Source organism: Lampetra fluviatilis, chromosome 24 (genome assembly GCF_964198595.1).
Source record: "Lampetra fluviatilis chromosome 24, kcLamFluv1.1, whole genome shotgun sequence".
In the NCBI taxonomy this organism is placed as follows: Eukaryota; Metazoa; Chordata; class Hyperoartia; order Petromyzontiformes; family Petromyzontidae; genus Lampetra; species Lampetra fluviatilis.
The window spans coordinates 7730008-7742808 of NC_136298.1; the positions used below are offsets into that span (position 1 = coordinate 7730008).

At 55.4% G+C, this 12801-nt stretch overlaps 1 protein-coding gene across 1 annotated transcript in view; it reads right to left on the reverse strand.

Moving 5' to 3' along the window:
• The window catches only part of LOC144941112 (F-BAR domain only protein 2-like), a 91633-nt gene that overhangs the window by 12197 nt on the left and 66635 nt on the right, over nt 1–12801 (reverse strand). The window contains 7 exon segments of the mRNA XM_078867608.1: nt 4292–4394; nt 4609–4695; nt 4697–4776; nt 6136–7188; nt 9220–9305; nt 10450–10501; nt 11186–11210. Of these exon segments, the coding sequence (XP_078723734.1) occupies nt 4292–4394; nt 4609–4695; nt 4697–4776; nt 6136–7188; nt 9220–9305; nt 10450–10501; nt 11186–11210 (1486 nt within the window).

Sequence of the window (12801 nt, forward strand, 5' to 3'; positions counted from 1 at the left end):
ACCCCCACGCGCATCACCCTGGATACACTCAGAGCAGGCCACCACGAGGAGCTGCAGGTTGCCCACCACTGGTCTATCGGCTGTCTGTTTATTAGTAATAAACTGTTCATTTGGGAGGCAGCCAATGCCCTGGTTTAAAATATATAAAGGGGCTGACCGGGGTTGCGGGGGGGGGGGCTATCGGAGCTTAAGCGTCGGCTCTCAGCTGCCACGTGCACAGCACAAGAGCCGGGCAATGAACGATAATTTGACTTCAAATCTTTAGAGCAAATCTTGAGAGACAGGTTTTTCGGGGGGCTGGTCCACATTGAGATGTTTGGCCAATTCAATGTTTTATATATATGTGGTGAGGGGTGAGAAGCCAGATGATCCCGAGAAAACTAAACCAAGGGCCAATCGTTTTCACAAAGCAGCAGGCTGTGAATCACAGCAGCAGCTGTAGTTAATCTGTGCCCAGCATTTCAACTCCAGTCCTTGCGATCCCCCACGTTCTTGGCTGCCTGTTTGAGTTTGCCAATATTTCCTGCTCATCACACAAGACAAATTCAGCCACTGCACACGGAACACCCTCTCGTGCGAACACGAGAGGGTCGACGCCAGGACTGGATTTGACGAACCACTGGAGATTGTACACATTAGTTACTCTGCAGAGCAGCAATACCACCGGTAAAGAAAACACAGCAGCGGCTATTATTGGCGCTACCCGCCACACCGCGCAGGCACGCGCACACGGACAGCGGCGACACGCTTAGCGACACCGCACGCTGCACAACTGCACAACACTCGTGAGCAATGCTACTCACCGCGCCGCACTGCAGCGACACCGTTGAAAAAGCTACACACTGCACCGCACAGCAACATCAAACGTCACAATGGGAACGGCCGTCTCGGGCTTGCGGCGTGCCGCACAGTAGCGCAGAAACGACAGCAGCCAGGAAAGTTATGATCGCGCTGTGTGTGCGTGCGTGCACGCGGCAGAGCAACAAATCCGTACGATGCAAAAACGCAAAAAATGAGTGAAATAACGCCACGCGGAATGCTTGCGCACGGTGACATGGCAACGGTGACGATGGTGATGTGCAAATGTGTTCGCCAAGCACGTGACTTTCACCCCACTGCCGAGTCGAATGATCACAATTGCAGAATACGAATCGATTCGAGAAATTATTCCATGATGACCCTGTGAGATGCGATGATGCTGTAAGGAACAAGCTCACCGCGCTCTGCAGGAACGAGACACGAGGATTCCCATCACGATGCGACAACAACCCCATGCGACAATATGACCCTGTACAACACTCCGACCCTGTACAACACCACGACCCTGTACAACACTCCGACCCTGTACAACACCACGACCCTGTACAACACCACGACCCTGTACAGCACCACGACCCCGTACAACACCACGACCCTGTACAACACCACGACCCCATACAACACCACGACCCTGTACAGCACCACGACCCCGTACAACACCACGACCCTGTACAACACTCCGACCCTGTACAACACTCCGACCCTGTACAACACCATGACCCTGTACAACACCATGACCCCGTACAACACCACGACCCTGTACAACAATCCGACCCTGTACAACACCATGACCCTGTACAACACCATGACCCCGTACAACACCACGACCCTGTACAACACTCCGACCCTGTACAACACCATGACCCTGTACAACACCATGACCCTGTACAACACCATGACCCCGTACAACACCACCACCCTGTACAACACCATGACCCCGTACAACACCACCACCCTGTACAACACCACGACCCTGTACAACACCACGACCCTGTACAACACTCCAACCCTGTACAACACTCCGACCCTGTACAACACCATGACCCTGTACAACACCATGACCCCGTACAACACCACCACCCTGTACAACACCACGACCCTGTACAACACTACGACCCTGTACAACACTCCGACCCTGTACAACACCACGACCCTGTACAACACCATGACCCTGTACAACACCACGACCCCGTACAACACCACGACCCTGTACAACACCACGACCCTGTACAACACCATGACCCTGTACAGCACCACGACCCCGTACAACACCACGACCCCGTACAACACCATGACCCTGTACAACACCACGACCCCGTACAACACCACGACCCTGTACAACACCACGACCCCGTACAACACCACGACCCTGTACAGCACCACGACCCCGTACAACACTACGACCCTGTACAACACTACGACCCTGTACAACACCACGACCCTGTACAACACCACCACCCTGTACAACACCACGACCCTGTACAACACTACGACCCCGTACAACACCACGACCCTGTACAACACCACGACCCTGTACAACACTACGACCCTGTACAACACCACGACCCCGTACAACACCATGACCCTGTACAACACCACGACCCTGTACAACACCACGACCCTGTACAACACCACGACCCTGTACAACACCACGACCCTGTACAACACTACGACCCCATGCACGACCCTGTACAACAACACGACCCCGTACAACACCATGACCCTGTACAACACCACGACCCTGTACAACACCATGACCCTGTACAACACCACGACCCCATACAACACCATGACCTGGTACAACACTACGACCCTGTACAACACTACGACCCTGTACAACACCACGACCCCGTACAACACCACGACCCTGTACAACACCACGACCCCGTACAACACCACGACCCCGTACAACACCATGACCCTGTACAACACCACGACCCTGTACAACACTACGACCCTGTACAACACCATGACCCTGTACAACACCACGACCCCGTACAACACCATGACCCTGTACAACACTACGACCCTGTACAACACCACGACCCCGTACAACACCACGACCCCGTACAACACTACGACCCTGTACAACACTACGACCCCGTACAACACTACGACCCTGTACAACACCACGACCCCGTACAACACCACGACCCTGTACAACACCACGACCCCATACACCACCACGACCCCGTACAACACTACGACCCTGTACAACACCACGACCCCGTACAACACTACGACCCTGTACAACACCACGACCCTGTACAACACCACGACCCTGTACAACACCACGACCCTGTACAACACCACGACCTTGTACAACACCACGACCCTGTACAACACCACGACCCTGTACAACACTACGACCCCATGCACGACCCTGTACAACAACACGACCCCGTACAACACCATGACCCTGTACAACACCACGACCCTGTACAACACTACGACCCTGTACAACACCATGACCCTGTACAACACCACGACCCCATACAACACCATGACCTGGTACAACACTACGACCCTGTACAACACTACGACCCTGTACAACACCACGACCCCGTACAACACCACGACCCCGTACAACACCACGACCCCGTACAACACCATGACCCTGTACAACACCACGACCCTGTACAACACTACGACCCTGTACAACACTACGACCCTGTACAACACCATGACCCTGTACAACACCACGACCCCGTACAACACCATGACCCTGTACAACACTACGACCCTGTACAACACCACGACCCTGTACAACACCACGACCCCGTACAACACCACGACCCCGTACAACACTACGACCCTGTACAACACCACGACCCCGTACAACACTACGACCCTGTACAACACCACGACCCCGTACAACACCACAACCCTGTACAACACCACGACCCCATACACCACCACGACCCCGTACAACACTACGACCCTGTACAACACCACGACCCCGTACAACACTACGACCCTGTACAACACCACGACCCTGTACAACACCACGACCCTGTACAACACCACGACCCCGTACAACACCACGACCCTGTACAACACTACGAACCTGTACAACACCACGACCCTGTACAACACCACGACCCTGTCTGTACAACACCACGACCCCGTACAACACCACGACCCCGTACAACACCATGACCCTGTACAACACTACGACCCCGTACAACACCATGACCCTGTACAACACTACGACCCTGTACATCACTACGACCCTGTACAACACCATGACCCTGTACAACACTACGACCCTGTACAACACTACGACCCTGTACAACACCATGACCCTGTACAACACCACGACCCTGTACAACACCACGACCGTGTACAACACCACGACCCCGTACAACACCATGACCCTGTACAACACTACGACCCTGTACAACACTACGAACCCATGCAATGCACGACATGAGCAATCTCCGCTCCCCAGGCTGAGGGCCCCCCACCTCACCGTATGTGGGCGTCGTGGCGGCGCTCATGGACGCGGAGGACGACATGGAGGAGGAGCTCTCGGCGCGCGCCAGCGGGGCCAGCGGGGGGCTGAACGCTCGCGGCTGCACGGGGACGGGAAAGGGGGGGGGGGGTAGTTGATGGGTGGGGGGGCGGGGTGAGAGAGGATGAGACCGCTGACTTGCGGTACCATAGAACCTGGTTCAATCGCAGAGGTGAGCAGCTGAAACGAATGCAGGAACTTGACGCTTTTGGGTCAACGTCACGGCCACTGAGAACCCCCCCCCCCGTGCCGCCGCAAACATCCCCCGCCCTTACGTTCTCCTCGATGCCCCCGAGTTTGCTGGGCAGGAGTTTGGGCCGTGACGGGGGCCGGGGCGGTGGGATGAGCGATGTACCCCCCCCCTCCTCCTCCTCCTCCTCCCCCTCCCCCACCTCCGCCGTTCGTCGTCTGCGGGCTCTTGGTGGTGTGGACTGGAGAGGGCCCTGAAACAAAAGAAACGCCGCACGTAAACGAAGGCAACGTAAGCAGACTTAACTCTGCATGACGACGGTTACCAGGTCCCCGGTTCCTTCTGAATCGGAATGAGCTTCGATGCTCATGGTCATCGCCATCGGCCGTGGTCTATCCACCGATGGACAAAGACTCTCACGGTCTTGCGAAGCAACGATGCATTCGAGCTCCCGCACAACGGTCCGATCACATCGCTCCGGCTCCACGTTGGGCGTTCCCTCCTTTGGCTGCCAATCCGTGGTTAGTCTCGACCATCGGCCATCACCGCTCCAAAGTCCACATGCTTTTCCTTAAAGCGGTGGATTCGATGCCTATGACTTCCGTGTGTTCTCTGATACGTGCATTCCTCCTTGTTTTTCTCAGTGTAAATCTTCTTTGCTCGCTTTTCAGCTTTTGTTCCAACTTTCTTTGTCGATGTCCCATGCCCCCGATCCGTACGCCACAGTGGGCGATATAAAACATTACGAGAAGTAATTGCGATTGCACGCGAGAAAACAACAAACTGCAGTTATATTCGTAGATTGTAAAAGTGTACCTCGCTCAGTGTCCAAGGGTGTCCCATATACGTTTGAAGCGCCACAAACGACAATAAACACATTTTCGCTAACTTTCTTCATGGCCTGGCTAACTTCAGCAGCGAGTGACATCTGAGCGTGCATTAATCAGCGAGGTACAGTACGGTGAATCAAGCACCATATATGGCTGTGTATTATTTGTTGAATAAATATTATTCTTGTTTTTTTAACAAGCGGCGAATTTGCCATTTGGCAGCTGTTGCCGGATGTTTTGCGGTGCGGCCTTTGGTCAAAGCTCCCCCCTGCTGTTGGGCACAGCATGAAAGGAGCGAGAATCTTGTCCGATGACACCATCTGCCAGAGAGCCCGTGGGGCACAAGTGAACCCACACACGCACGCACCCATCGAGCGCAGGCGGACATCTGGAGAAGCATATTTTTAAACGCGTTGCCATTGTCACGTCAATCATTAACGTCATCGGACGAGTCCCATCCACCGCTGGATGAAGCCCCCCGCCCAAAGTCGTCGCTATCGCTAACGGTCTTGCGTTGCGAAGATCCATTCACACATGACAGGCCTCTGACCGCAACACATGACAGGCCTCTGACCGCACACACGTGTGATTTTGAACGTTGTTCCTTGGAAAACCCCACCACAGCTCAAATACAAAAAGCGTTACCCCAACTCATCACCCATGACCGTCCAGCACCCTGGACAGCGACCCCCCTTCAGGTTGTGAACCATTGACGTCCAGCACCGTAGACAGATCCGTCAGCACCGGATCCACGGCGCTGCAGCTCGCACTCACTCACGTACCGGCGTCGCCCGCCCCGCGCCCACCGGCCGTGCCCGCAGCCTGCTGAACGCCGTCGAGTAACCCCTCCTCCGCCGCTCCATCCAACAGGGCGCTCTCAACGCCGCACAATTCTGTCGCCGCTAGTTCAGAGCCGTCCCCGAGTTCCTCTGGCGGCGTCTCCTGCCGCGCCTGCGGCAGCTGCGTCATCGCCCGCAGTTTCTCCGCCCCGGGCGAGGACGGTAGCGGCGGCGTGCCGGGCCGCCCCGAGGACGACGGCAACCTCGGCGGCGGGGTCCTGGGCGGGCCCGTGCTGGGCAGCGGGGGCGGCGTCCCGCCCGACGGCGTGGCGCAGCGTCTCCCGCAAGCGGCCGGCGACGCCGGCGAAGACTTCGTCGCCGGGAGCGGCGGGGGACTGGAGGGCGGCGGCGTCGGCGGCCGCGGCGCCGGCTCCTCCTCGGGGGCGATGGGCGGGGACGGCGGGGACGGCGGCGCCCCCGCCGAGGGCGGCGTCGGCGTCAGCCGCTGCGCGGGAGGTCGGGGGGGCAGCGGCGGAGGCGGCGGGGGGCTCACGGGCGGCGTGGAGCAGCGGGCCACTTCGCCGACGGGCGAGCCGGGCTCGGAGAGCGGCCCGAAGCAGTAGACGGCGAGCGAGTCCGAGTCCCAGTGCACGGGCAGCGACGTGCGGCGCGGCGACGGGCTCTCGGGCGGCGACGGGGACGTCTCGGCGCGGCCGCCGCCCGCGGCCTCATCCGGGGCCAGCGAGCTCGGCAGCGATCCCCGGCGCTCCAGGTAGACTCTGACGGTCGGGCGGGGTGGCGGCGGTGCCACACCGGTAACCACGTTGCCCCCGCCGCCGTCGTCGTCGTCGAACGACACCCAGTGGTCGTGCTGCTGCGCGGGTTCGGCGGCGGCGGCGCCGGCGGTCGCGCTGCCGTTTTCGCTGCGCGTGCCCGGGGAGCGAGGCGTGCTGCGTTCGCCGCCGCCGCCGGGGGACGTGTGCGCCGAGGAGGCGGTGAGCGGCGGGGCGGAGGCCGTGGCGCCGCGACCCCTACTGCCTTTGTGCCTCCGCGAGGCTTCGGTCCGTGGCGGGGGTCGGGGGTCGGAGAGGGCGGTGGGCGGGAGGGTGGTGGAGGAGGGCGGTGGCGGAAGAGGTGTAGGAGGGGCGGACGTGGAATGGAAACGGAAGGAGGGGAGAGGACACCGATGCAGGGGAGAAGGTGAGGAAAGAGGGACAGAGACACAAACCACAAGAGACACAACAGGGCGAGCGTTCGGATGAGGGGTGGAAATGCAAAAGGCGGTGATGGAAGAGACATGAATATAAAACATCCAGACATCAGTAAGGCAGCAGCAGCAAATGTACACACAAGACGTACGAGAGAGCAGTTGCCCAAGCATTTGATTGCTCAACCGATCGCTGTGTTAGACAAGGCGAGGAGCCCTGCTTTGGTAAGGCATTAGTAAGCAAAGAAAGTGAGGCAGCGACAGTCGACCTGATCGTTAGTGCAGCAGAGTCAAGCGGAACTGCCACTGGCAGTACGGGCAGCTGAGAAGCAAAACAGCGCAGAGCAAAGGGGAGCGCCTTCCTGCCCTCCTCCATCTCTACCACCCGTGTCTACCGTGGTCATCCCACGCAAGTTCTATCACCACCCCCTCCTCCCCACTCCGTGTTGACTTTTTAAGTACACGTTCAAATACGTCACCTGTGCTTGGCCCCAGTGGCTTGGTAATTGTCGGGTGAACACCAGGAGTTAACGTTTGCTGGGAGTAAAAATAGGGCCATCGAGCACCGGCGACGAAGCTTCAGTCAAGGGGGCATCCGAGCGCTTGTTACATTCAAGCGGTCGAAGGATCCGCCAACGTGAGACGTTCCCGTCAATGGGGATTCATCTTCGCTGGCAGCAAAGGCTGGACGCTGAAGTCCGTGTTCAGGCTGGACCTCCACTTGGCGGTGCGAGGACGACGTCACCATTGTTGAGGCGCTGTCGGCTTCGCGGTAGTCGGTGGGTGGGGGGGCGGGCGGGCGGGCGGGCGGGCGGGGGAGAAAGCCCGAGTCGAAAGTGCATCGGCACGTCGTCACCGAGGATTTGCGGAGACGAAAAGGCGACGGGCAAAGCGGGCGCCCCGCGCACGTCTTCGGCGGGGATAGTGGGAGCGGATTGCAATGTCCGTGGCCGGCTGGAAGTCCCAAAACGATAACGAGCAAAAGTGGAGATGCTCCTCGTATTGGCCGATTGGGGGGGGGGGGGGGGTAACGCAGCCGCGTCCACTGCGTTTGCGGTAGTTCACGTCGTTGTGCTGATTTCAAGAAACCGATTGACCGCTCGGACGAAGTGCACTGAAGATGACGGCCGGTGATCCGATTATGATAAAATAGTTGGAAGTTTATTTTGTAGGAAGGGTGAATCCTTTGCATCTAAACCAGTCCTGGGCCTCTCCTAGGTCAACTCTGCCTTAAATGGTTCCTAACTAAAGGGGGCGATTGGGTCTATCTGGCTCATTCGAACAGGAAATACCAGGCCAGCTGAAGGCAGCCATAAACCGGTGTCAACGATGAGCCAAGCTCTGTGTCTGTGGTCTGCCAGCCGGGGCGGACACTTGCTATGTGGAACTCCCATCGAGTCTATTGCAGGTAATATTTGCAATTTCGGTAAGTTTGGAGCATGACGCCGGCCCACACTACTCTCGCAAGACACGTCACGGGACCATTAAACATCCACTGTGAAGCTGATGCTACATGTTTTTTTATGGTTAATACACCTGCAGTATTAACCAGGGCGGCCGCTGCATTTGAACCTGCGCAAAAAGCCACAAACACACTGCCGCTATTTCACAGCTCCAAATCATCAGTTGCGCATCCGAATACATCCTTGTTCCTCCCCTAGTTCAACTCGGCCTTAAACGAGTACTGGGCACAGCGCGCACGCATCAGCAATAGGAGTGCACAGCCGGCTGTGCGTGGTGCTAACTGCACCACCCTCCACGGTTTGCCATGCCAGCCTGGAACAGAGGCGTTCGCCAACAGCAGCTGCCCCCCAAATCGGTTCGCAAAGGCTTCACGGGCGGTCACCGTACTCGTTTGTGTGTGGGTGGGCGCTACTCACCGGGAGAAGTGGGGTCTGACTCGCCGGCGCCGCCGTACAGAGGGTCCAGGGCGGCCAGCAGGTCGCTGTTGGTCTTGGAGTTGCCACTGGGGACCAACACAGGCAGGACACTCAACGGAGCCAGCCGCATCGACAACACATTACCGTCGACAACACATCACCGTCGACAACACATCACCGTCGACAACACATCACCGTCGACAACACATCACCGTCGACAACACATCACCGTCGACAACACATCACCGTCGACAACTCCAACGTATCTTGAGTGTCGTCGGCGGGCTCTCGTCGATAGCGGTAACCTGACGGGTACATAGGCTCGATTCGATTCACCCATGCCACGATTCAATGGCCTGAAATGATTTGAGGTTATTTCGTTGGACAGATCAGCGGTTCCTGAGCTGTGTTCTATGGCCGTTGGTGGCCCGCAAGGCCGTGGGAAGGAATCTGCGGAACTTTTGCAGATGTCATTTTTTTTTTATTCCATATTTTTTTAATGCATGGTGGTCAACGAAAATGTTACGAGCGTCAACGGGTCCAGAAAGGTTGGGAACCACTGGGGATAGATCACGAATGGTGATGATGATGATGAGAGCCCAACAAGAGCAGAAAGTAACCAGGGACCCCATGGTATGGATGATGAGGTAAGTACGACTGAGTACGTTAACATGATGATAAAGATGTTTCCATAACACCACCCTTAGAGGGCAGCAGAGTGTTATGAGGACAAAAGTCACTCACAGGCTGTGTATGTTTGTACGTTGAACTTCTATCGCACCGTACGTAGGCAACCTACGTGCTGATCGCAGGTGCGGGCTGTTGTGCGTGGGTCAAGTCGATGAGGTCAACAGTGACCGGGGTGGTGGAGGGCAAAGCCGAACGAGGCTTCGGGTCTCTCGTGCGATGCCTTTTTTTTTATTAAGACTTGTAAACATAGCATTAAAAATATACATGGCATATACATTTTTTTAAAATGTCTGATTCTTACACTAAGTGGCTTGACGAGAAACACTAGAACGGTGAACTATTCTTGCCAAGACGTGAAAATGTACTCGTAAATTACTTAAGTGCTAAACGCACAGCAACCGTCACCCCCCCCTCCTGTGAGCGCTCACTACTCGTCGAGGCTGTCCCTGGGTAAAGCAACCTAACAACAGCGATGACGTTTGAGGGAACTCGGCTGTGGGGAGACGGTGGATCGGTGGTGGCGGTGGTCGGGTCTCTCACCTGATGTTGTCGGGTGTCGGGGTGGAACGCCGCGGCCTCGACAGCTCGTCCGCTATCGGAGGAGAGACCGGAGGAGAAAAAAAAATCACGACCGCGGCGCCGGCCATCGTCGCTCGCCTCACAGCAGGCAAAGTCGATTTCGCTCGGAAATTCACCACCGTGACAAGCCGGTGGGAATGATGCAGGAGGTTTCTCATAACTACTCCTGAGAGCTCTTCAAAGCGACCTCCAACCCCACTCCACCCCGCCCAGTTACTGAGTAACATTTGGATGCACGAGAGCTGAACCCCGAAGCGTTTTAGTCTGAGAGCTGCAATTGAGCCACATTCAGCTCAGAATCAATATTTAATGTCACGGGTTATTTTGTTATTTTGCATGGTCATTCCTTGATAGGGTCGGGATCGATCAACTGACTACGTTTGAAAATCAGTTTTTTTTTTATGAAAGGTGGCTCAAACCAGGATTCGAACCCAGGTGTCAGTGTGGTGTCAGCTGAGCGCTATGACCTCTAAGCCACCGGGCCACCTATAACCAGACGACTTTAAGCCCCCCCCGCCCCGTCAAAAGGCTTTCCAACTAAATATAACTCAGCTGGGCTTCGTGCACCTCTAGTGACCCAAAGAGGAATGCGGGTATTATCCATGAAATATGTAAACACCTCCATCAACCACACTGACACCACGATCAGGTTAAGTGCAGGTAAGTGGTCGTAAATCTTTAAATAAACATTACTTACTCGACGAGTTTCTTTTAATAGGACCCTGAAAGAAAAGAAAAACCGTAAGAAAGGACAAAATGAATCGGAGCGACCACGCAAAAAAGGCCAACAAGCTCTGGATTTCTCCAACAGGGCGGAATGCAATCGGTGGCATGCCGGTGGCATGCCGATGGCGGTAGCGCGTGCACAGGACGGTTGCGGAAGAACAACACGATTGGCGAGCGGAGTTGAACGTCGATGAGGCTTTGAATGAGACGGTCAGATTTGTGGCGACACAACTGTGCTGCGTTGGGGGATTGCCAGTTGCGACGAACGGCTCCGGATCGTGGGCGGCTTACACAAATTTCACCAAGGTGTTTTAAAAAAAAAAAATCCCGAGTTATAATACGCAGAGGCGGTTCGCAACTGATTGTGAGATCAGATCGCCGGCGTGAGTAGAGTAAATTGTGTTGTACATCCTCCTCCACCCGACACAGCCCCCCCCCCCCCCCCGAATCAAATACCGCTGTCACGTGAACACATGGGCCCAATTAATGACTGCTTCAGCAATGTTGAAGAGCAATACGATGCTGAGGCAGCGATAAATTGGTACGTTTTGTTCATCACATGACAACTCTTATCAATTGGCTGTGCCGGGTGGAGGAGGGTGTACGACACACATTTTTTACTCGTATGATCCGACCTAAGAAACAACTGTGAATCATAATATTGGTCGCGAAAGCCTGTGCGTGCGTTAAAATTATTCATAGGTGGATTGATCGAGTAACTGGAATACACTGGCAGTCGCTTCAGTCCATCATCAGCGCATTCTCCAGCAGACGGGCACATGCAGCACATTCAGATTCCTGGTCTGGTCGGAGCCCAGCACTGGTCAATCATCATCATTAAAATGATTCATCATGAGCATCATCATCATGCTGCGTTTATGTTCTCCCATTTATGGATTCCTCCAATTGCATGCGTTACCTAACACCTATGAGAGTGGAAAACGAAAAAGTCGCCTAAACGGAGAGAGCGTTGTGGCCACCGCTGACGTAATGGTGAATTGAATTCTGGTGTCAGGGTAAATGTTACTCTCTCTGCATCACTTGCTACAGCTGGCCTCCTTCCGTGGAGCGAACAGAGCGCAACGTGTTTTCATTACTATGGCTCTTCCGCCACACAGCACCACCTCGAGAGGTGACCACGTAGGTCTGCGCCAAGTTGCCACACGCCTCGATAAACATTCACGTCACCTTCGGTGGGACGTTGATAATGAATCGATAAATATCGCTTTTTAGGAATCGGGATAAGAGCATTGAATCGTGCGTGTTAAAAGCGACCATTTCCATTCTGATTTTATTCCGGACTTTCCTGAGGATTCTTGGCGCGGTTTCAAGCAAAAACGTCGTACGTCATTTCCACATGTTGGTTGTGAGACTTGTCCATTGGCTTACCGGTGAGAGCTGAAACAATAAAAATTGGCGTGTTAAACGCTTGTACACCGCACGACTATTTCATTTGTTCGGCAACAAGGGAACAAACTGGCCAGATCCTTACGTGGCCTAACCCAAGAATCCACTACGACTCCAATTCGTATACATTGCGATTCAAATGTTTCCATTGGGTTAGATGGCGTACGTATAATGCCGATT